At 43.3% G+C, this 26367-nt stretch overlaps 1 protein-coding gene across 6 annotated transcripts; it reads right to left on the reverse strand.

The window, feature by feature from the left end:
- Window positions 1–5007: 5007 nt before the first annotated feature.
- LOC109765933 (putative disease resistance protein RGA1) lies at window positions 5008–13597 on the reverse strand. Of its 6 annotated transcripts, none has more exons than XR_012183045.1 (4): window positions 13302–13597; window positions 10337–13197; window positions 5625–5863; window positions 5008–5465 (listed from the first exon to the last, which is right to left on the reverse strand). XR_012183045.1 is itself a non-coding variant. In XM_073498113.1 (4 exons), exons 2-4 carry the CDS (start codon window positions 13186–13188, stop codon window positions 5390–5392), a joined length of 3189 nt encoding a protein of 1062 aa, XP_073354214.1. In that variant the 5' UTR covers window positions 13189–13197; window positions 13302–13559; the 3' UTR covers window positions 5008–5389. The 6 variants fall into 6 exon arrangements, 1 of the variants encoding a protein (XP_073354214.1); XR_012183043.1 differs by having other exon boundaries at window positions 10344–13197; window positions 13302–13596; XR_012183044.1 differs by having other exon boundaries at window positions 5008–5491; window positions 10344–13197; window positions 13302–13596.
- Window positions 13598–26367: the final 12770 nt, after the last annotated feature.

The raw sequence follows: 26367 nt of genomic DNA on the forward strand, positions 1-26367 counted from the left end.
CCGGCCACGTGGAGGCCCATCTGTCCCGGTTCATGTAAGAACCGGGACTAAAGACCTAGGGCATTAGTAATGACACTTTAGTCCCGGTTCAACAACCGGGACAAATGGCCCTTAAATACCGGGACAAATGGCCCTTTTTCTACTAGTGATGGGACCTCTCGACTCACAGGAAACAACACTAGGACATGTGCACACGCTTGTGCTTTCTAACTTCCTTTTAACATTTTTCTTCAGTTTGTTGTGACCTCTTTCTTTTTTCTTTTTTCTTTCATTCTTACCTTCTCACCTTTTCTTTTTCTTTATTATTATTTTTCTTTAAATGTGTGAATTCTTTTAAATTAGTTATTTTTTTCTCAAAAGCATTGAACCTTTTTCAAATTCATGAACTTTTTCATCAAAATCTATGAATATTTTTTAAATTCAGGAACTTTTTCGATACAAAACATTGAACTTTTTCCATAAATCAATGAGCTTTTTAAAAAATCGATGATTTTTTTATAAATTGATAAATGTTTTCCAAATTCGATACAAAAGTTCAAATTTCGTTATGTTGTTGACAAAATGGTTCATCATTTTTCAAATTCGATGATTTTTTTCAAAATTGATGAATTTTTTCTATGCTCATGAACTTTTATCAAATTCGATAATTTTGTTCAAATTCATGAACTTTTCACAATTTCACGAACTTTTTTGAATTTGTAAAAACCTTTTCAAAATTATGAACTTTCTTCAAGTTCACCTTTTTTTATTGTGAATTCTTTTTCATTTTTTTAATTTATAGCAAAGAAATAATGCACATAACAAACTAGGTATATATTACTCCTACTGTCTGATCTTGTACTAAAGGGTCAAATAGAGTATTTTCCTAGTGTTGGACAATGAAGAGGCTTCTAGGTAGTGGTTTTTTTAACAGACCTAGTGGTTATTGCCTAAGCTTTGAAGTTAGCGTGCAGGGATCAAATCCTGTTTCTATAAGAATTACTCTCTCCGTCCCATAATATAAGAACGTTTTTGAAGCGAAGCCCAACTTTGAAGACTCCTCTCCTCTTGCTTTCCTTCGTCTGCCCTCAAGACTTGGGTACTACCATTTCTCCGCAGCTAAATTTTAGTTCGCCACCGCATTTCAATAATGATTACCAAAAGAGCAACAAAGTGCTGCGGCGCTGCGCCTTAATAGTAACACAGTACTTCAATACTGTACATATTACAAGTAAGTACCAAAGGTGGTATTGTCATGCTCTGGGTCGCACGTAATTTTACCATACCAAATTGCTAGGTTCTTGAAGATAAATATGGCTAGGGACAGCAAATATAATTTCTCCACCGGAACATGCTCCAGTGGGGAAAAAGAGATACACATACACACAAACTGACATTGCTCAACGCTCAATTTCTACTCTGCCTTGACACATATCTTAGCGAAGGATGAGAATCCTTTAACACCGTTGTGCTGCTACTTTGCTTCAGAGCCTATTGATGTAAGGGATCTGCTGCTACTTTGCTTCAGAGCCTATTGATGTAAGGTTGCTGCAATGATCAATATATAGTTCCTCCAGGGATGGAAGATTGCTTCTCCACACATCCATGCACGGAAGTATCACAATTTGAGCATTACATGCAGATTGGTAGTATCAACTTTGGTAATTTTTATATGTATTTACCAAGACTGAGGCGAGCGATTGTAGAACGGTCTAAACGGCACATGAACAGGTATTGACACTGTAACTGACCAGTGGGGCCTGTCTGGCAGGGTCTGACGTGGCATGTCCTTTTGTGAAAAAAAAACCTGCTTTATATTTAAATCACGTAAATATCCCTTTGTTTACAAAAAAAGCCCGTGCAAAATATTGCGTCCGCTCGGATTCAAACCCACGTCGAGTACCCCGCAGTATGGGCGAGCCGACAACACGCATATGAATTGGTCACATTAACCTAGAGGCCACTAGTAGAGAAAGGATCTAATGTGAGACACATTAGTCCCGGTTTGATTTTGGCCCGGTACTAATGGTACCATTAGTGCCGATTCGAACGGCTATGCATTAATGCCGGTTCGTGTTGAACCTTTAGCACCGGTTCGTGCGTCCGTGCCACGAACCGGTACTAAAAGGGTGGTGGCAGGCTGCCGTCAGGCCGGGGCCCCACGATTACCTTTAGTACCGATTCGTGGCACAAAGCCATGAACCGGGATTAAAGAGGTCTGACCTATAGTCCCGATTGGAGACACAAACCGGGACTAAAAGAAAATGATAAAAACTTCAAAAAAATAAAATCCTTCGAGAGGTAGTTATATTACTACATCTACTAGTTAGAAAAATTTGAAAACTTAAATTTGGACATGTTTTGCAAAAAGTGTAGGGAAATGTAAAACGGCTATAACTTTTGCATACGGTGTCGGAAAAAAACGTATAATATATCAAAAATTCAGCACGAAAATCTGCATCCGATTTTGACAGCCTACGGCCTGTTTGCAATTTTTTAGAATCCTCAAATTCCAAAAGGAAAAAAAGATATGCTCAAATTTCAGTTTTTTTATTTTGGTTAAATCTGGTCAAACTATGGTCAAACTACTTATTTAAGAAATATTAATGTTACTATGTAATTACTCAAGAATATTAGTGTTACTAAATAATTATTTCAATTTTTTGAATTTTGGTCAAATCTGGTCAAACTGTGGTCAAACTATGGTCAAACTGTGGTCAAACTATGGTCAAACTTATTTAAGAAATATTAGTGTTACTAAATAATTACTGTTTTTTAGAATAATAGTTTCAAACTCAAACGATGAAACGTGTGACCTAATGCTCAACCTAAACTGTTGAGGGTTAATAGGATTTACAGCTTACATTTGTCAGGAAAACAACAAGTGCAGACTTGGAAAGTAGGGGGAATAGAACTCCGAAGTTAAGCGTGCTCAGGATGGATGACCGGTCGGGAAGTTAGACGATTTGGAATGAGTGATCCATACTTGAGCAGTTAAGAGGGATGTGATTAGAGACTAAATCATCAAATAATTCAGAAAATTAAAAATCAAAAAAATTATTTTTTTCCAAATTTTTTAAAAGATATTTAAAAAAACCTTTAGTACCGGTTGCGGTACTAAAGATCCCACATACCACGGCGCAAGCTCACGCCACGTGGTCGGCCTTTAGTGCCGGTTCTGCAACCGGTAATAAAGTTCTGTTTTCTACTAGTGGACCTGAATTGTTTTATATCCTCAAAACAGACACGTCCTATGAGAAAAATAAGATGAACAAAATAAACATGTCAAGCTAGGATTCGAACCGGAGATGGCCGTACACTGCGCGTGCGCGGCGACCAACAAGCAAGCGAATATCTTACGACAACAATAGCGGCCTAATTATTTTTATACCCTCAATACAGACACGTTTTGGCCTTCTTCGTCGACTGTCCTTTTTCTATGTGTTTATTTCGGTTTTCTTTTATCCTTTCTCATATCTTGGGTATTCTTCGGGTTTTGCTTTTTTATTTTTTTTGCAAATTTCCTTTTTATATATTTTTTGTAATAACATGACATTATGTTCATTGTGCATTAAAAAAGTTCATCGCATACGAGCTGTTTTAAAATGTTCATAGCATCATATATTACAAAAAATGTTCAGCGTATTGTATATTAAAAAATGTTCATCGAATCATATATTACGAAAGTGTATCTTATATTAAAAAATGTTCATTACATCGTATATTTTTATATAGGTTTTTTAAAAATGCTGTACATTTTCACAATAATTTCAATTTTTTTTAATTTACAACGAAATTTATAGTATGCGATATTTTTTTGTAAATACACACTGAACACTATTGTATAAATATGCACTGATAATCATTATATAATATACGATGAATTTGTTTTGTATACATTGAACAGTTTTTAATATACAATGATCTTATTTAAATACACGATGAATATTTTTTGAATATATGATGAACTTTTTAATATACAATGTGATGAACAATTTTTAATATACGATACACTGCACATTTTTTTAGTATAATATAAGATGAACATTTTTTAGTGAACCAATTTTAATATACGATGAGGATAATTTCATATAATTACAAAACCTATGTTAAAAAGAAATTTGTAAAACGCCAGGACGTGTCTGTATTGTGAGAGTATAATTTTAATGAATCATTTTTAATATATGATGAGCATACTTTCGTAATATTACAAAACCTATGTAAAAAGGAAATGTGTAAAAGGCCAGGACGTGTCTGTATTGTGGTGTCAAGCAATTCACTGACCGCACCTAAAAAAACAATTCACTGGCCTGGTGGTCAGCGCGCGCGCCGTGTACAGCCTTCTAAATCCTTGTGCACTAGTTTCTTTTATTTTTGTTTATTTATATCCGTCACAGGTATCCGTAAGTAGAGTATAAAAATGTGTAGGCCTCAAATCTTACTGGTGTGTTTCAGTGTCAATACCTGTTTATACGCCGTTTAGACCGTTTAACATCTGCGCGCCTCAGTCTTAATACTGACATGTAAAAATTAGCAAAGTTGGTACTAATCCGCATGTGATGACTCAATTCTAGTACTTCCATGCAATTAAATTTCAGGAGAATAGATCACTTTTCAACAAGTGTTTTTTCCCTTTTTGGAAATTCAACACATGTTGAAGATCGTTGCGACTGAAAAGTCAAAACTCAGTTTACTGATGCAGATGACTGCCTGAATGTGTGGCAGGAGAAACTGCCGTGGCCGAATATCCACGCTAGTGCGCTGGGCAGCAGCTTCGGCAATGGAACAGGTTCAATGAGCACGCTGGAGAACATGCCACACTGAGCGCTCCCCGTCCTGTCTCTACTGCTTCATTCTTATGCGGCAGCGCAAGATCTCTAGGTCGGTTCGGTCACGGCGAGCTCCGACTATTCAGTTTTACTGACGCAAGCATCTCCTCCGCGGTCATTGCAACAGCGCTGACATGACCAGGAGATGACCCTTCAACCTCTCCATGGTCGTCTCCTTCAAGATCTACCAGGACAAGACTTGGGTACTATATTTAGTTTGCCATTTCATTTAAATAACCAAAGAATTAGCAAAGGACGAACAGGTGCTGCGTCTTTCATGGATCTACCAGGACAAGACTAGGAACAGGAATTATAATTTCTCCACGAAAAACATGCTTCGGTGGAGAAATATAAGTACAGGTACACACAAAATGACATCACTCAAGGCTCAACTTCTACTCTGCCTTGACAGATAGCAAGCAACTGTGCTGCTGCTATGTAGTATTACTGATACAGGATAGCAAGCCATTGGAACATCAAATTGACCTTAATTTGTTATCCTCGGGCTCCTCCAACAGCATGTTCTCGCGCAAGCCGCCGTCATTCTCCTCTGCGAAGACGCCGCCGTCCACCTCTGTGCGCTATATGCCCGGTGGAACCTGTTCCCCGTGTATGCCGTGCCAAGTTCTGATCTCATCATCAGCAGTGCCAACCAGGCTAGACGAACCAAAAAGGTTAATGAGCTGAAAGTTCCTAATCAGTTTCTTTTTTAACGAGGGACATAGCTAGCGAGATTAACATACAGCAATCTAAGGATAAATTCTGAAGAACAAATCTTGTGCATACGGTAATTAAATTGCCTGTCATCGTACATACCAGCGACAGAGAGGCTGTTGTATTTCCATGAGCTCGGGGCACCCCACTATGTTCACTTTCTTTATTTTATCAACAGCTGCTGCACCACCAATGGACTTGAGGCCTGGACACCACATAATGCTAAGTTCCTCAAGTACTGGAGAACTTCCCAACAGGCTATTGGCGAGGTTGATGGATTCTATGCCGTCACAGCAAGCCAAATCGAGCTTCTTAAGAGAGGATGGTAATATCATATTTAACTTGAAAAGACATGATTGAATTTTCAGCTCTTGCAACCCGTCGAGCCTATCAACAGAGAGGGACATCAACTCTTCACAAAGGTAATTGGAAACGTCAATGATCTTCACGGCAGGTAGACAATCTGGCTTCAGAAATTCATCAAAGCTCAATAATTGAGTGCAACCTGTAATATCTATCTTAGCAAGGGATGAGAATCCTTGAACGCCACCGCTGCTCCCGCTGCTACTACTACTTGCTTCCGAGACTATTGATGTAAGGTTGCCACATCTGTGAATATATAGTTCCTCCAGGGATGGAAGATTCCTTCTCCACACACGCAGGGGAATAAATGTCAAGGATTGGCAGTCACGTATGAACAAAAGGTTATGCATGCAAAACCCAATGGCAATAACACTATTACTCCTTAATGAAAACGCAGAGTAGCGCAAATTTTCTTCATGATTACATTCTATCTTATTTAAATGGAATATTGAGCTTACATAGCATATACAAATTATTAGAGTTCATGAGAATATAAGCCAAGTCAGTTTAAAGTTTCCCGTCTCCTTTATTTTTGGAGAATTAAGAATAAATTTAGAATATGTATGGTCAACAAGGTATCACTCTGTATACATGTCCTAATAGATGATGACATGACAAATATATCACAAAACTACAGAAAAATAGGAGATACTGAAATATAAAATATCAGAAAATCCACCCTCCAGGATTAGAGGTGTGAGTGTGATTCTTCTAGGAAGCCCCTTGGCAAAGGCATCGAACATCAAATGTTTGATTTCGTTCTTGCTTGAAATGCATGGCCCGCAATAGAATGTCAATTTTTTAAGCTACCACATCCACAGAGTATTCACAATAGTATGTTTGGGAACCAGGTTTCTGCCGTCCAGTAGATCTGTGGGATGTAATTTTTGTAGGGGGGCAGCGGCTCTATGCATCGTCCGTGAGATGTACTGAAGGAAGTAGCTAGCTGCTGCCCTGTCCGAGATATGTTTGTTTGCAATCAAGGGGGCAAGGCAAACAACCATATGTGTCGACATATGTCACAGCAGCAGCAGCTGCTGCAAATCTCCAACAAGTCAGACGTGTTAGGTCCAATGAAAAAAATAGCGCGCTACAGCAAAATAGCGGCGACCTCAAAATATGCTATTAGCGTGCTATATCGCGCTATAGCGTGCTATTAGCGAGACATTGTACACCGATATATTTAGCGAGGCAATTCTCAATATGCTATAGCGCGCTATTTTTTTCAGTGGTTAGGTCCGATAAACCGAAAACAAGTTTTGGAGCACCTGCACCCAGGCCCCTCTTATCAACCCTTCCATTCTCCATCAAGATCCGTGCAAGTACATTTCTCTTTTTTGTTTCTCTCATATAGAACATGTCTTCAAGTTCAAACCTTTGCAGAACAACAAAGTTTTCTAACTAGAATCTAGGATAAAACTTTTTGATTTTTTTCGTCCAACATAAATATACAAAATAAGTTTTGTTTAATTAAAAAAATAATCTTATTTTTAGTATTTACATTGGACAAAAAATTCTGAATATTTTATCCCACATTCTAATTAGTAAGTTTTGTTGCGTTGCAAAGTTTGAAGTGCAAGACATGTCATATGAGAGAAACAAAAAAGAGAAAATTTCATGTATGATTGTCTCACACAGATCTTAAAGCGATATTGGAGAGCCAGGATAGTAGGGCCTGGCTGCAGGTGCTCTAAAAATCTGCGTCCTTCGACATACCAGATCTAGCAGGTCATATCAAAGTATCAAACCTAGGACGGAAACCCTCGATCACAATTTCAGGATGTTAGGTCCAGACACGGTCCCAGTTTAATAATTAGTTCCTCCGTCTCCCACTCTCCCATAATATAAGACAATTTTTTGACATTAAATTACTTCGTAACCACCTACCTGAAGTATACAATTTAACACAGCACATGCTTCAGTAGCACAAGACAACATACCTCTCCACAGCGGAGGCAATGGGGAAACCCGGGCTTCTCCCTTCTCTAGCCCTCTCGCGTTTGGTTGCCCGAAGAAGGAGCTCCGCCAGGAGGGTCAGGCGCTGTGTGGTCTGGTCTCTACCCCTCTAGGTGTAGTGCAGACGACTGGGGGTCAATGAACGGATTGGCGGCCACATGAATTTTCACCGGTAGTTCCATTAACACTTGAGGATGAGGAATGAATGGATGGGTGGCCACACGAATCTTCGCCGCTAGCTTCATCAGTCCTTTGGGATGAGGACCAACCCGATACGTGGACGATGGGACAGGGGAAGAAGACGACAACGGCCACGACCTTGCCCGCCAACGCCAACGTTTTCGAGGAAAGTTCCCAGAAGCCTGATTGGTTCGCGTCATGGACGTCTTGCGCCTCGTCCGGAGCTTCCCAGGTTCTGCCTGGAAGGTGTTTGGTTGGTGTCCTGAAGAAGAAAGCGAAGCTTTGTCTGCCTGGATTGGACACTCCGGCATTGTGATTAGCCTGGTCCAGGCGTTCGATTTAGGACGCCAGGCGCCAGCTACCACGGAGACGAGCCCCACGCTCGTCCGCCTCGCAGCGCATGCGAGCTCCGCGCGCTGCCGCATAGACGAGCCGCTGGGATCAACCGCGTCGTCCGAGATCTGTCCAAAGAGATGCCGAGACGCTTCAAGGAGTCGTCGGGAGGCAGGCTATGATGCTTCGATTTGGAACTTTACAGAGTAACAGAGCTTGCGTTTTCTTTTTCTTTATTTTTGAATAACAACAGAGCTTATCTTTTTTTTGGCACGAAGGGCATAGGATTGGACTTCCCTGCTCTTCCAGGAAAAAAAGTACTTTCCTCAAAAAGAAAGAGAAAAATATAGTTTTCCAACAAATACCCCCAACTTCAAAATAGGATTAGCCATCTCCAACGCCCACCCCAAAACGGACAATGTATTTGTCTACCAATTGTTTCGGACTTAGTCCGTAGACAGTGATGTAGGAGCCGACCATCCAACTCTCTTTTTTTTTGGAAAACTTTCAATCTATTCATCTTCAATCATGGCAGTACAACGAACACCAGAAAAAAAATTACATCCAGATCCATAGACCACCTAACGACGACTACAAGCACTGAAGCGAGCCGAAGGCACGCCGTCGTCATCGCCCCTCCATCGCCGGAGTCGGCCACAACTTCTTGTAGTAGACAGTCGAGAAGTCGTCGTGCTAAGGCCCCATAGGACCAGTGCACCAGAACAGCAACCGCCACCGATGAAGAATAACGTAGGTTGGAAGGATTCGACCCGAAGACACACGAACGTACACGAATAACGACGAGATCCGAGCAAATCCACCAAAGATAGATCCGCCGGAGACACACCTCCACATGCCCACCAACGATGCTAGACGCACCACTGGAACGAGGGCTAGGCGGGGAGACCTTTATTCCATCTTCAGGGAGCCGCCGCCGTCTCGCCTTCCTGAGCAGAACACAAACCCTAACATGACAGAAAAAAATGACTAAAAACGGAGCCCTCCCGCCACCCTTGCCAGGATCCACCGCGCCTCCATGGCCCAAGGGCCACCGGAGACGAGGTGGACCTGCGGCCGCGCCGGCGAGAGGCAGGAACCCTAACTTTCTTTCTTGGAGGAGGAGCGACGGTTGCTCGTACTGCTTCAACTTTCGTTTAGCCGACCATCCAACTTTGTCTTCTAAGTTTTTTGCCACTCTTTTTCTTAAGCCCGCGAGCTTAAAATAATAGAATATTGAATCATCGATGATTGAAAATATTCCAATGCGACAGTAGTTCTAATTTAAATATAACAATCCAACTTAGTTTTAAAATAAAATACTTCAGGGTCTGTGTCATATGCAGTCGTGCAGTTCTGATAGGTAGAGAATCCAATCCTTCCTACGGTATACTTCTACAAGATGAGATAGTTATAGTAGGACCGGACGCCGTTGTAGAGGCGGTCGAAGACATTTTATCACATCCAAACATGCCATCAAAAATTGTCCTTGAATGCGTCGGGGACAAAGTAGTCATCCCTCAACATCAAATGCCGCCGCGCTCTCGTCCGGTTCAACACTCGATGACCCTTGATCGATCCCTGAAATCAGAGAACTTCAAGGACACACCTGCATCATCGCCGTTTCATCTGCATAATTCTCCTCGTCCGATGACTCATTGTAGTACTCGTACGTGTACTTCATCTATTACCTACACATTGATTCAAAGAAGGGACAAAAAAATGGCATGAGCATTTCACCAAACAGTACAAACCGAATGCATGTTAAACCTGTTTCCTTTTTTTTAGGAGCGACATAGGGAGATTAACATGCAGCTATACGCAGATAAAATCTAACGAAGAAATGTTGTGCATAGAGTAATTAAATTGCCCGTCATTGTACATACCAGCGACGAAAGATTGGCTGTTGTATTTCGCTGAGCTGGAGGCACCCCGTTATGTACACTTCCTTTATTTTATCAACCGCTGCTGCACCACCTATGGACTTGAGGCCTAGACAGTCGGAAATTTCCAGAGTCTGCAACCCGTCTAGCCCATCAACAGAGAGGGACATCAACTCACTACAATGGGAAACCCGAATGGTATTAACAGCAGGTAGACAATCTGGCTTCAGGAATTCATCCAAGCTCAATAATTTGCTGCACCGCTCTATCATTAACTTAGCAAGGGATAAGAATCCTGTAACAGCACTGCTGCTGCTACTACCACTAGCTTCAGAGACTATTGATGTAAGGTTGTCGCAACTTTTAATATATAGTTCCTCCAGGGCTGGAAGATTGCTTCTCCACACATGCAGGGGAATAGATGTCAATGATTCACAGTATTCTATTTCCAAATAAGTGAGGGAAGTGAGGTCAAGGAAGCAGCTCACGAAGCGATCCATGGAATAGCCCGAACTCACAAGGGTTAGCTTTCTAAGAGAAGTAGGCAAGAGCATCGGGCCTTCCCAACTGATTTGCTTACAATACTGTATGACTAACTCTTCAAGACGATTAATGTTATCTGAAGGTGATGTACTGTCAAGTGACACATCTAACGGGACAAAGAATGGTATGCTCTTCACTTCACACCAATGAAATTCAAGGGAACGTAGCATTGGCAGGAGGTTGGGCTGGAGCCAGCTAGGACAAGATTCACCTCTATAATTCTCTACATGCAAATGATGGAGATTCCAATGAGGCAATACTTCCATCATCTTCGCCGTCTCTGGACTTTGCGGACACCATTCTAGCGAGAGTTTGCCAGAGTGGCCCTTGTTATAAGCAAAATTCTTTGACTTGATTTTCCGCAAGCTGATGGCATCGCTGAAGTCTGGGGGAAACATTTCAATAACAGAACTGCCACGGTCTATAACTTCGAGATGATGCAGACGATAAACTGATGAAGGAAATGTGCTGAAATTAGAACTTCCAAGTAAACAAAGGTGACGCATATGCTTTGAATTGCCCATGCTCTCAGGTAGCTGTCTTACTTTGGAGAGTTTACAACTAAATACGCGGATTTTCAATAGTTCCTTGAACCAACAGTCCATCGTAGACTCAAAATCTTTTGCTTTGCTGTATGATTCATCGCACACCAGGGACCTCAGATTTTTCTTGTTACATATGCTCTTCAATTCAGAACACTGAACATCTCCATTCGTGAATATTGACAGATGACGGACGTTTGAAGGAACTTTATCTAGGTCACTAGCATGCTTTATAATGAAGCACTCATTCTTTGAGACTAGTTGTGCTGTATCATGCATCAGATCATGAATTACATACTTAACACTATGTGGTGACGCTTTCTGAAAGAACGAACGATTTGCAAGGGCATCAAAGCACATTGATGCTTCTTGGGCTGACTCGACATATCCTAGTGCAATCCAAATGTCAGCTAGAAAATCCTTCGCAAATTTGTAATCCTTGGGAAACATTGCACAGATTGAGAAGCATCTCTTCAATTTCTGCGGGAGGTACATATAACTCAGTCGAAGCGCTGGCAGAATGTCAGTCTCTGTTTGTTCTAATCGCCACAGTTCACTTTCCATTATATTTCCCCAATGTGTTGTACTTAGATCCATTCTCAGCAAGCGTCCAATAGTCTTGGCAGCCAATGGGGAACCCTTCAACTTTGGAACAATTATTTCACCAATGCGCTCCAACGACTCCATGTTGTTGCACAAAGTCCTGGATCCAAATGCACAGAATTTGAAGAACTCCAAGAATACCCCGTCTTTTAAGCCCTTTAACTCATAATTATTCATAGGGCCAACTAGCTTAGCAACCTCGGGCGATCTAGTGGTGACAAAAATCCTACTTCCTTTAACGCCATTTTTCAAAGGCGCACAAAACCTCTTCCATTCCACCCCATCATCCTTCAAGATATCATCCCACATGTCATCAAGGACAAGTAAGAACTTTTTGGACTTGACACAGCCTTCTAATTTACCCATAAGAACTTCCAGACTATTAGATGAAGCATCTCCTCCCAGGCGCTCTACAATGTCTTTCGTTAACCGTTTTATGTCAAAGTCATCTGAAACACATGTCCAAATTATATTTTTGGCGCCAAAGTGATTCTTCACATTTGTATCCTTGCAAATGTGTTGGGCCATAGTTGTCTTTCCAACCCCTCCCATCCCAACAATGGAAAACACATGCAACTGGGTCATTCTTGCTTTGCTTTCAGTCCTTCCTCTCTTCCGTGAATGAACTCCTAGTTTTCCCACAAACTCCTTCATTTCTTTTTCACGGCCAATCATTTTTTCTTCACAGTTAAAGTAGGAAGTTGTTTCTGGCCTAACTGATTTATCAAACTTTAGAGGTGCTTGGTGCAAGCCCATTTCCATGGACTGCTTATGGACATGATCTAGATTTTTTTGAATTCTGTTGACTTTTCTGATGTAATCATTAGATCTGACACTGCCGTAGAATTCCAGACAAGTATCACGCAATTGGTCTAGCCCCAAATTCTTGCTGCACTCAACTTTCCACTTGAGTGCATCATAATCAAGCTCGTCAAGCAGGTCCTCCGCTTCGAAGACTGCATCCTTGATATGCGGGAGGAGATCAGCCGCTTGTTTCTTATGGCTTTGGTATTCGACCCGATCAATGAGGTCAAGCATCTTGGGCATTGTTGTCTCCAGCTTCCAAAGATCATCCTTCAGCCGCTCAATTTCCTCTTCAGTCTGTTGTTGGGCAGCTGTCTTGTCTTCACCTGGCAACTCTGAGGTGTTCCGTGAAGAACGAGTGGCCGTTATAACTGATGCAGTCCAGCTGAAGAATTCGCGACATGCATTGACGTTGGAAAGCACCCCCGCATATTCATTGAATATTGCCAAAGCCATGGCCATAGTTGTGCGCTGTTGAAATCATATGCTCTACATAAATCTTAGTTCGAAGAGTACGATATCGGAAAAAGGCAACCATTTAGAATGGACAGACTCCGGGATGAGGATGTAACTACCTTCTATATTTGCTGATTTGATGGCCTGTTGGTGGAGAGATGCTTCTTGCTCAAACTTCAGAGTGGTTGATCAGTGAGTGAAATCATGACTGAAGAAAGGCACAGATGATACGGTGCTGCTGATCTCACATGCCTTCTGCTGTAGTTCTGCAATTACATCGTCTTTAAGGGCAAACTCATCACGTCTGAACTAGTAAGCGTGCATGTAAACTATATGGGAAGAAAATAATATTTTAAATAGCGGGCTATGCCAGAAGTTGTGAAAAGCTATGACGATGCTAAACACCATTTAGCGTTTTTCTAAGTCATGTTTGAAAAAAAATAAACATACAATTAGACATCATAGTATGATATATCACGTATACTTGACATGCACATGTCCAGACATTAAAAAAACACCGATCAGACATATTAATTCAATAAGCAAGCTTCGCGGCACTGCATCATATAGATTAAAAACAATAAGGAAGAATAAGGCAGATGGGTGGCTTTGTGGAATACAGTAATACACTTGTGCCCTCTCTGGCTGCAGTGGCTTAGCGGTGCTAAATGAGTCGAAATTAAACGCTGTCACTGTAATTAGTGAGCAATTAGTGTATTTTTCAGCTTAGTGTCCGAAGTGCTTAGCTTCAGCGAGTAGGCTATCCAAAAATAATAGCGACACTACAGTAAAGCTATAGCCTCGTATTTGAAATTTTGCCAAAAAATCAATGACAATTCGGCTATTACTCCTTAATGAGGAACATGTTGCCCTAGAACTTGGCGTTCGACCACTCCCAATAAACTGCCAGCCACACCGGTGACGGGCCGGTGCGCGCATCAAGGGAGCCCTTACTCCGCCGTCGGCGCCAGGCTTCCTCTCGGCCACTCCTCGCCGCCGCCGAAGGGCGTTGGCCAAGCGAAGGCCCTGGGACGTTGGCACGGTGGGGCCTCATCCTCCCTCCCCTGATCGAGATCTAGATGGCATGGGTCAGCTTCTCGTGGGGGTGCAGGGTCCGGTAGGCTCCTCAGAGGCAGGGATGCGCGGATCCGATTGCTGATGGGCTAGGAGGCGGCGGGAGCGCGCGGATCCGGTTGATTATGGGCTGGGAGGCGGCTGCACCGGCGGGGGCTAAGACGAGGTGTCCGATCTAAATCCTATCTAGCCACTCGTAACGCGGGCAGCGATGCCTTGTGGTGGTTCGCGCGTGCAGCGGTGCAGTAGTGGTGGAGGCCACTTTCGGTGATGGCTCCTCATTTTCGGTGATGCGGGAGATGGAGCTGATGTTGTAAGGTGCCATTCTTGGTCGCGCAGGTGGCGATACAGCGGCGAGTGTGGATCTCGGACCTAGGCCACCCTGTTAGGCTGGTCACAATGGGCAGGAACATAAGCTAGTAACCTACACATAAGCCTGTGGTGCCGATCTGAAGATGATGCCCTTCCGCGTCCTTCCGCCTTCCAGTCCGTCCCAAGATGTCGGCAACCTCCGTGTGGACGGATCTGGTTGTTGTTCGGGGTGTTGGGGTTAGGGGGTCTAGATCGGTTGAAACCGTCGATCGGCAGAGGCGGTCACAATGTCGGCGGTGCTCCAGTCATCGCTCTACTTATTGAAGGCGACATCAAATTCCATCCCACACCCTCCACCTCCTGGTTTAGGGTGAAGGCCAGAAATCTCGTGGATTGGGCCGCGACGGTGAAAGGGCGCCACAACATCATTTTCTTCCTAAAGACACCACATTTGGATTGTAGGATGGTAGTCTGCTGGTGGCTCTTCAATGAGGTTCCTGCTCGGCATCTTACGGTGGGCTTTTTTATCTTGGCCAGAGGCGGTGGCGATGTAGGGATTTTCTTTGCGAGGTGATGTCGTCATGCCTGTCATCCTCCCCCTGGTAACATGTTGCTCCAGTCCATATGGGCTCAGGGTTGAGTTGTTCTGCCTGTCAACGGCTCGACGTCCTATGATCCAGGATGAGAGGGTAGGGTGCCTTCTTCGGAGAAAGAGATGGATGGCGGGACAATGGCGTTGGCATAAGGAACAAAAGTGGGGCATGTTGTACATGTTAGCCAAATCGGCTTCATCGTACACTTGGTGGCTGACAAGTTTTGCTAGTGGCCGCTACCTAGTATGCAAGCTGGATGAGATTTAGCCTGCAACCAAGTGGACGTGAAACTAAGGGGTCGCACTGGATGGAAGGTACTACGAGGTTGCATACGACTTACAGGTTGGATTTGATCCGACTTGAACATGGATGGGTCGGGTAGACTTTGGGCTGAACATGGACATCTAACAAGTGGGGGTACAATTTGGTGATCGCTCATGCATCATTGCACGTAAATCCGATACTAAAACCAATTAAATAGGTTCATAAGGGATCACATGCTAATTCGACTCTCATCTGCTGCGAGAACTACAAGGACTGCGGTTCTCCATGATTTGGGCGTTGGATTAAAAATTTAATATGCAATGGTTGCACATCACGTATGCCGATAGTGGTATCAGAGCATCTGCTGTTGGTTTTAGTTTCGGGTTTACATGCATATGAGATATGCAGGAGGCGGTATATGTGAACTAATGTCATTCTTTGTCGTTGATCTATGTGATAGATCAGTTCTGTGTTGACTCGATGAGATCGGCCGCACTCAGGGATCATGGTGGGTTTTTTAGAGTCAAAACCGACGAGATCGTAACACAACAAACCCTTACCAGTCAGTTCCCTCCATCGGGGTAGATCTTGGAATGTAAATACGACTCGATTTGTGATGATCAATGTGATTGATTGGATCGGAAAAATTGACATGATTGGAATACAAACTTGATTTGTGATTTTCGAAATTGTGGCTACATGTCGTAGCGTCGTAGATTTCGTAAGTTAACTCAAACCGATAGAATGTGATATGCTTAATCCAGTTTTGCAGGTTTGACGTGAATATTATGTCTCACGTGCATGTGACACATGTGTATAATTTACATGACCTCTGAATCATGGTTTCGTGAGCCAGCTAGAGCCAAAGTGATGTCATTGTAATGTATAATGACCTTATTGTCAACCTATGATGTCCTGTAAATTAATTACTAGTTGTAATATTTCGGGGGTAGAGGTGAAGTTTGCTGCTTGGATAGAGATGGAGCTCGGCGTCCAGACGTTACAAAACGAATGAAAATACGACCAGGAATTCTAACCTGGACATTGGAGTCAAAACCAGCTTGAAAGGAACTTCGTGAAGGAGCCATACTATTTGAAATTGTAATTGATATTGCTTCTATTTCTATGGATGTTAAATGGTACAAAGATCCCTCATTTAACATCTAGCTAATTTGTCATCCCGGATGTTACACCTTCACATGTCATTATGTCAAGTATATCTAGTAGTAGGCGCATGAAATTGATGTGCTGCTAGGTATCCCTAGACTAAAGAGTGAATGTCAAACACATACAACTCGCCTCGGCCCACTCCTGCATGTGCAGCTTGTATCACCCGACGCGGCACTCGGTGTGCTAAATGCTAGGAAAGGTGTCCGATGGAATCAGTTGCCGTTGCTGATGTTGCCTCTATTCGTCGGATGACTCCCGCACGAGGTAGAAGGGGAAGAGGAAGAAGGACCTGATCAGTGGGACCCATAGCTTCCTTGGCCCACCCGTCATCCAGAAGACTAGTTTACCCAGGCCTGCTATAGGTTTAAGTGGACACACATTCACTGGACTGTGCCTTCCTTCGCGAAAAGCGTATTCCGGTTGAAGACACCATCCACTGAGCAGCGGTGCGGCCCAGTTCGGCCCACTCCAGAGGAAATCAGCCAAAATGGCCCAAAGTTCATAGCGCACTTCTCTTTTTACCAATTGATTTTATGTTGATGACCCATATGTAATTATTTTAATTATAGATTAGCACCTCACAGTAAAACCTCTATAACTTTTTATCCATAAGTTTGGTCGAGGTGATTCCAAAGGCCACGTTCTCCATTTGAAGAGATTGTTCCCATGTTGTCCCTTTCATGATGTTTGGACATATTAAAAAATAGCATTTTTGCCATTCTTCTTCATATAGGCTTTTGGAGAAGTCACTTTCTGTTGACCCTTTCTGCGAGATGATCGCACCTGTTTCCAGAGAAGCTTAGAGCTCAAGGCAAGACACAACCTCCTTGGATTTCTGACTTGATGAAGCTATGGTTTATATATGCTATTTTTGTGTGTTGCTACGTGATTATTTAAGGCCATTATCATTGCTTTATTGTGCCAGGTAGATCCTCATATGCTTCGGTTATGTAGTGTTCATACATTGCTTAGGCAATAGCATACTTGTTTGATCACATTAATGAACCTAATTAAAATGCCCACATAAACATGTATGGTGATATGAATATTGTTGCTATATTAATTGCTAACTCGATGTGATTTTGCGAACAATATTTGAACATGACTGAATTAGTAGACATGTAATAAGAATGAAGTTGATAAAATGAACTTGGTTAATAAATCCTTCATTGGCTTGGCCGAATCAAGCTCGCAGGTGCGACCACATTTGCCTTTGTGGGAAAGCCCTGACTTCGTGCATTCAGACGTTTCTTATTGGTGTCACCATAATAAGGAAAGGCTGAGACGGGTGCGCTACCTTGAATCGATAGGCAGCGTCTAACCCCGAGAAACTAGGTCTGTATGATTGAGCTTTGATAAATGATTGGTCCTGTGGAGGTATAGTTTTGACCACAGTGGTGGTAGTGTTAGAGTTGGAGGTGTCATGGGGACACAGGGGGGCAGAGTCTCTCATCCATGGCATCGTGCCGTGGGGTATGTTGGTGACAAGGTAAGAGAAACTTATGGTAGACGGTCTTGTTGGACCAGCACTAGTCCACCCAAGGGGGAAGTGTACTGAGGTACGGGGTGAAGAGTTGCATAGTGTTGGTATGTGCACAACCTCTACAGAGTGTACACATCTATTCGAATAGCCGAGTCCGTGTTATTTGGCACAATTCATACTAGGTCACACCTATGGTCAATGCTACTGATGAACTAATAACCCAAGTTAAAGATTTGAGAATTTGTGATGATCACAAGTGTGATCAACAGGTGAAAGAGCTTGGTCATGAATATACGAAGGATGGGAAGTGATCATGAATGTGATCGAGAGGCAAGTTGAAATGACCCACTGGTCATGATCGAAAGTGATGTGATGATATGTTGCTAGAGTGCAGTATGTACTTTAATCAATTTTTACTTCTGTGGAGTAGTTGTAGAGCAACATTAATAAATTTGGCATGATTCGGATGAACCTTCACTCGCTTTTCTTATGTTTGCACTGCTCCTATGTTCTGTTCAGTATGTCCATTTTGTTTTTCCACGACACTACTCCCATGTTCCATATAGTAAGTTAGCTAACCGTCTTGGGCAGCTATCGAGTTTATCTTTTCAACACTGCTCCTAGGTTCCATGTAGTAAGTGCTACTCTGTAGCAACCGTCTTGGGTAGCTGTTGAAGTTTCTTGCTGTTGGCACTACTCCCTAGTTTCTTGTTGTTGACCCTAACCGCCGGTCGTGTTCCCCCAAATCTGATTAGCCGGCCACTGCCTCCGCATTGCATTCCGTCGACACCGTCGGGCCGGGCTCCCTACTGGCCAGCCAAGGACGTCCTGCTTGATCTGAATAACCTCGGATCCGAAGTCTTTGGCTTGACAGACGAGTTCCCCATTTCTAGTAATTTAAGATTCCTTCCCTTTAAAGGATACTATGAACCACTTCCTTAATGGAGTGGCGTTCTCTAATCATGGCTTAGCCGCACTCGCCCGGTACCCGAAGACGCGGAAATACATAGCCTCGAAGGCCGGCCATATAGGTGTGAATAGTGCTTTCTAGTCTGACAATTTTATCGAAGCGGCACTACCCATGACTGGTCAAGAAGTTACTGCTCACCAAAATAGCAGCCCGGGGCAATCTTTCTACTGGCGCGTCCCATCGAAGTGGAGATCGTGCCTGTTTTATCAGGGATACCATTAAGATTTTGTTTCTTCCCATACGCACAATGGCATCTTTTTGGGGAGACGCGATTTCACCGGCGCGACAGAGGGACAGTTGGCCTTTCACCAGCCTATAAGAGTAAAAAAGATAGCAACGGAAAGAAGTACACCCTCATTCCCCTTGCCTGCTGCCTTTCGAGCTCCAGCTCCCAGATCCAATCTCGCCCTCCTCCTTCGCAGCGCATCCTAGCCCCCATTGCCAACAATGGACGATGTCACTCTCAAAGGGCATTTGCCTGGTTCATCTGTTACAGAGGGTACCATCCTGGAGCTGCGCAGCGCGGCGTACATCCCCACAGCGATCGCCACCCGCGTGCCAGATGCCAACCAACAGGTGCCCGCTCCCAATCCCGGGGAGAGGGTAGTCTTCGTCCCCAACTTCGTTAGGGGCCTAGGGTTCCGGCTGCACACCTTCGTGCGCGCGGTCTTGTTCTATTATGGGCTGGATTTTTACCATCTGGCACCAAACTCCATCCTCCACCTCCACTGCTACATCACGGTATGCAAGTCCTTCCTCCACGTCAAGCCGCATTTCGGCCTATGGTTGAAGATCTTCGGCATCAAGTCGAAGTCTAGTGGCTCCGACCTCGAGGAGTGTGGACCGATTTTGTCATAAACCAAGGTCTTGTCGTCCAAGATTGATAAGAATGGATGCGGTCAAGCATCCATGCAGCTGAGATAATTCCTCGGGGTTCATGGCCTGGCTATAGGCGGGGCTAACTCGAAGTATGCCCAGCGTATAGCCCAACATGACTTCAGCATGGTGAGGATCCGAAGCCAACTCCAGATCCGACTTAGGGGTTGGTTCTAAATCCGACATAGTTTCTGTTATGGGGGGCGGACCGGCGCCAGGGCATGATGCCGAGATGGATCACCCAAGGTTGACATGCTCGGTTGTTCTTACGGTGCCGGGGAGCCTGGTCCGACATCCTCGAAGCAGATCGGTTCCGGAGTCGATCCTCCGATATCCGACAAACCCTCAATACAGCCAGGAGTCCATCCCGACAGAGCGAGCTTGCCGCAGGAATCCGTAGTGTATTCTAAGCCTCCGAAAGTTTGATCTGGGGCATAGTTCTCAATGGATGCCAGATGGCCCGCCGAGTCGGCGCAAAATGTCATGCTACCGAACACGAAAAGTTGGCCTGGGACATACACATTCCCATAGTCGGTGCCGCAGTTGATCTACAGATGAGCCATCGATCCCTCTGTTGATCGCATAGGAGGGCTCTTAATGAAAGTACCAGTGTCGGTGTGAAATACGGTAGACCTCGGGGTAGGGGGGTCACGAGCAGTGGATCTTGGATCGGTGATAATAGGAACAAGGGAGACAGTGTTTTCCCAGGTTCGGGCTCTCTTGATGGACGTAAAACCCTATATTCTGCTCTTTTTTATATTGATGAAGATGTATCAAGTACAGAGTTGATCTACCTCGAGATCATAAGTTATGTTCTAACCCTAGGGCTAGGTGAATGTAATTGTGATTCAGTCCCCTCTATGGGCTAAACCCTTCGGCTTATATACACGCTAGGTAGGGTATCTAGGGTGACATGGTCGGTATCCAGGGAGACCACATGGAGGTGGTAGGAGAATTTTTTGAGCATACATTATGTCTTCGGCTGGCGCAGTCTTGATTACATCTAGGCGTGTAGCTTCTGGAGTCTCCCTAAATGAGAATGAGGACCCACCAGCCCAGCCTAGGGACTATGGGCCGACTAGGTTAGTACACCCTAGTCCAGGACACCGTAACCCCCTGTTACCCGATTTATTCCCGTACGGATGAGAAGTCTCATTGGATACGGGCGATGGATGAGGCGGCCATGGCGGCTTGCGCCCCGGCCAATCCCCATCCATACGCCGAGGAGACTCACTTCTACGGTAATAAGGAGAAGGCACAGAGGAAGAAGAAGGATGAGGAGATAGATCTTATAATTCCAAGCAAGTTGATAGGGATTTTGAGAAGATGGCGAGGAATGACATGTTCAACACCTCCAATGATGAGGAGGAGGCAGGCTCTTCCAGCAGGAATGCGTTGATCAGCGACTCAGATGACGATTAGTTATGTTGTTATATATATGTAGTAGTGGTGTTGAACTATATGTTGAACTGATGAACTATGTAGTATTGATGATCTATGTATTAGTGATGAACGATGTAGTAGTGATGATCTCTGTAGTACTGGTGTCAAAGTAATGATTATTGTTGTTGTAGACTTTGGATGTTTGTCGATGAACTTAAAGGCTAGTTATCAGCTTTGTGTGTTGACTTTCAATCTGATGTAGCTCCCACATGAGATATGAGATATGTTTCTCGAAGGAAGGATCCCCACTATTGTCCCTGGAGGTCGTTCCTCCTTATCTCCTTCTCGAAGACCTTGTAATGCAGAAGGAGATGTGTTGAAATGAACATTATCGACAACCGAACAACCAGATATAGAGAATGTGTCCCCATATATACAAACACTCAAGAGATGTTCTACGAGGACTAATACCAACTGTTTTCGTAGGGGATCGTTTCGCTCCATCTGCTCCTCTGAGACCTTGGTAAACCTTGGTAACGCACGAGGGCGGATTGCGCAGAATGACGAGGAGGACCAGGTGGGGCCGAGCAATGCTGTCACACCTAGCGACCTTCCGCTGCTTGAAGGACTACTCCGACGATGATGGTGGCATGACCGACCACGCATACGAGGTCGCCGCTCCATACAGGTTAACTTCCTAGTTCTTTTTAAGTTTTTAGTTAAATGGACAAAATATCGTATGTTTAATGTAAATTATGTCTGAACTTTACTGAGTTTTGTCATGTTAGACGAAATTTGTGTGGTTTTATTTTTGAAATGGATGCAGCCATGGTTGGATTACATGATCCCGCTTCACTCTCCGCGGACTGTCCGAACGACTTCACGAACGGATACGCATGTCCATTATGGGGCAGCATTGGAGATGTTGTAAGTGAACTATGTTGTTGATGTGGCTATAAGTAGTGTCATCTTATTCCTATAGCTCATCCGAAGGGATCAAGAAACAAACTGAAGGACCCCGATAAGGGTTAGCTCTCTTCCTCGATAATCTCTCCTCTCTCGTATATTTCCCCTCTGTAATTAGACCTGATACTTGAGTGAGAGAGAGAGAGAGAGCAGTAATCCCTTGTGTTTGATAGAGTAGTGGCTGGGTTTGTAATTTGGGCCGAGGTTTCTTACTGCAAGGGAAAGGTCGAGGAGCGATGATTGCATGCGAACTAGGTTTTGCAGCTCATGGAACTTCCATATATTCCATATACCAATGGGAAAGGAGTCAGTCAATTCAACTAGAGCATTGGCCGAACCACATAACTGGACGCTCTTGGCAATAGCGTCCAGACATGGACATGGTTCTGAGTGGTGTTCAGGACTAGATGCAGTTGTTCATGGCGTCCTTCCTGTTTTTAAAGTTTTCACAGACCCTTTACAGTAATTTGTGTACCCACTGTTTGCTATGTTCTTGAGAGAGATGCCAGTAGTGAAAGTATGCCCCCCGGTCCATTCACCTCATATTACTAAAGCCCTAGAAACCTTGCTGCAATTTATTTATTTTTATTTAGCTTTATAATTTATCTATCTATCAATATCATAATTAATCCTTACAATTAACGAGTACAAGGGGATTGACAACCCTCTTGCCTGCATTGGGTGCAAGTATTTGTTTGTGTGTTTGCAGGTACTATTGATCGTTGTTTGCATGAATCTCCTATTGGTTGGATAAACCTTGGTTCCTAACAGTGTGAAATACTACCTGCTACTATACTGCATCACCCTTCCTCTTCGGGGAAATTCCAACGCCTATCACAAGTAGCATCAACCCACATGCCAAATAAACTAGTCTTTTAGGATTGACTTCATGTTATTTTAGGAGCTCGTGTAGCCGTAGATACCTTGATAGCCACCCGTGCCGTGGTCGGTGTACCGATGAACCCTTGCTGGAGTCGGCAAAGAGCCAATGTGTCCATGCATCGGATCTTTTGTTTCATCTATGGTTTGACCTTTATTAACATATGTTGATTGTGAGCTTAATGTTGAAGTCAATCATGCTTTATTCCTAACACAAAGCAGTTTTGCTATGATGCAAGAAGAGAATCATTCACAAAATAATGGCTTTCGAGTTCGTTACTATCCTACTCCCTAATTCGAGAGTAGGAAAGTAAGGAACTCGAAAGACACTATGTTCGAAATGGCGGTCTTTTCTTCCATCTTCGGCAAACCAAGTGTGACAAGAATGTAGAATGCTTGACTTCACGATGGCCTGATATGACATTTGCAGTTCTAGTTCTTGTTCTTCCTAGGCAGTTGGAGTGTGATAGTTGTATTTTCACATGGGAAGTGATTGAGAGCATAATCCTTGGGTACGATTATGCTCTCAATCACTTTCCATGTGAAAGATACAAGTATCACTCCAGCTACCTCGGAAGAACAAGAATTGCAAGTTCTGGTATTCGCATGTCAGTGATGGAAGAAGATAAGAATTCATAGCTCAACAACTTTCGGAATCTTTATTAAAGAACTCAAAAGCAATGAAGTTATGCATGGCTCTCTTCTTTCATCCGAGCAACCCCCTTTGTGGAAAATATGCTGATTGTTAGAGTTCAAGGATGGCCCGATATGTAATTTCACTTCCAATTCTTGTTCTTGCTAGGCAGTTGGAGTGTGATACTTGTATTTTTCACATGGGACGTGTTTGAGAGCATAATCCTTGGGTATTCCCTAATTGAAAATTCGACACTGTGATGGTGATACTGTTAAGCTAGTTATATCTGATATCTGAAGCAATAAGGAGTTAAGAAGTCAGTGACTTCTTGATTGTCTAGTGCTTCAACTATCATATATAACTAGCTTAACAGTATCATAATTACATTGTCCATTTTAAATTGGGTAATACGCAAGTATTATGCTCTCAATCACTTTCCATGTGAAGATAGAAGTATCACACTCTAGCTATCTGGAAAGAACAAGAATTGGAAGTTCAGGTATTCACATATCAGGGATGAAAGAAGATAACAATTCATCACTTGATGACTCTCTTCTTTTATGACACCTTGGTAACGCACCATGAGCTTGCCCAGCTCGAACATCACCGAAAGTTGAAATAGCATTGAGAGTTGTAAGAGATAGGGGTGGATTAACGAGGAGAAAACCCTGTTCGGCTTGGCTCATTTGAAGCTCGTCAGCGCTCGCGAGCGCTCGTTAACAGATTATATTGTGTTATGATATACATGATGAATGTGTAGGTAGGGTTTTCAAAATAAACTATGGTGACTACAAAAAGAAATGCAGTAGTTTGTTGCCTAATATGTCGATTAGATTAAGTAGATGAGTTGAGGTGCTACAAAAAGTTTGTCACGTAAGATGAAAATATGTGTTGTGTTGTTACTAATGAGCTTAACAAGCTAGTCGTGAAACTCGTTAGCTCAGTCGTTAAGCTCGTTAAGCTTAACGAGCTAAAATCAATGATTAGCTCTGTTTATGAAGAAGCGAGCTAGGAGCTTAACGAGCCGAACTATCAAGCGCTCATTAAGCTCGCGAGCTGCGAGCTTTTGGTCCAGCCATGTTCCCGAAGGAAAGAAATCAACTTTTGACGTTGATGGTCAATCTAGGCGAGTTCGTCATGTGATACCTTGGTAATGCATGATGAGCTCGCCACACCTGACCATCACGGAAAATCGAATAGTTGTGAGAGAGTATCCACCAGATATACAACGACCTATGAGATGAGGGTTGTGATCGACTTTTGACGTTGACGGTCGCTATGGGCGAGTTCATCCTGTGATATCTTGGTAAAGTGCGATGAGCTCACCTAGCTCGACCATCACAGAAAGTCGTAATAATAGTGAGAGAGTGTCCACCATATATACATCCACCTAAGACATGAGAGTTGTGATCGACTTTCGACGTTGACAGCTAATCTAGGTGAGTTCATCTCGTGATACCTTGATAACGCACAATGAATAGAATAGAAGTACTCTTTGATGTTTGATTCTTATATTATTTTGTTCATCATGTGTTGAAAGGTGATACCACAATCGATCTCGCGGTTATGGCTTCCTGTGATGACTCAACTTCTGGTAGGTCTGACTCTATGGTCAAGGAGGAGCACGCCAGTGGGGAGCCTTTCAACGCACTCCTTAAGGCACACCCCAACTCATTGTACTAAAGCATTTTTAGGATCTGTCCAAGAAGAATCTGCCTACTAAGGAGGGTGAGGGCCCACCATGTAAGGAGATCTCGGACCAGGTGCCATCGACTCCGCTCAGCACCATTCCCGACGATGTTTGCTACTCCACTATGGGAGATATCGCCACCTCCTCTGACTCCATGATCATTGGCTTAACTGACTACGCCTCGGAGTAGAGCTTCATTCTTGTAGTAGTCTGTTTGGTTGCGTGACAATGGTGTAGGGATGTATTTACCTCGATGATGATGTGGAATCGGGTGACAACTTCTGGTGCTTTTGGTGAATCATGAAGCCTTATATTGCTTATGTCTCCATACATGTGTTTTTCTAAGGCTTTTGTTATGTGCTCAAATTTTGTTCTTGTCCCTTGTGTAGATAGGGTGGTATGTGGTGTACACAGGTAGACAGAGCCAGAACTCCATGATTCATGGAAAGCATGACATGAACAAGTCAATCGTTACAAAGACAATTGCTATAAAGGGTATGGTACTAGAGAGGAGGGAGATCATATTTACTCCATGTATTTGCTTCATGTAGGGAGAAATCAGATCGGGTGGGGGTGGATGAAGAACCTGTTTGTTCTACTTGTGATCTTTCTTAGTTTGACGCTTGTGTGGTCCATGTGACACAAATGGGCCACATTGAGGTTTTAGTGACTATTTGAAACTTGTAATGATGCTTTAGTTAGTTGGATGAAGAACCTTAGACATGTTATGATGCTTTGATTAGTTTGAGGAACACTTGGAACTTGTTATGGTGCTTTAGTTAATTTGATGAAGAATATTGAACTTTTTATGATGGTTGTGCATTGGCAATGATGTGGTACTGTCTATGGACAATTGTTTGTTGTTTGTATGTCTTTTGCTGCGGGGCTGAT

Source organism: Aegilops tauschii, chromosome 5, assembly GCF_002575655.3.
Source record: "Aegilops tauschii subsp. strangulata cultivar AL8/78 chromosome 5, Aet v6.0, whole genome shotgun sequence".
Taxonomy (NCBI): Eukaryota; Viridiplantae; Streptophyta; class Magnoliopsida; order Poales; family Poaceae; genus Aegilops; species Aegilops tauschii.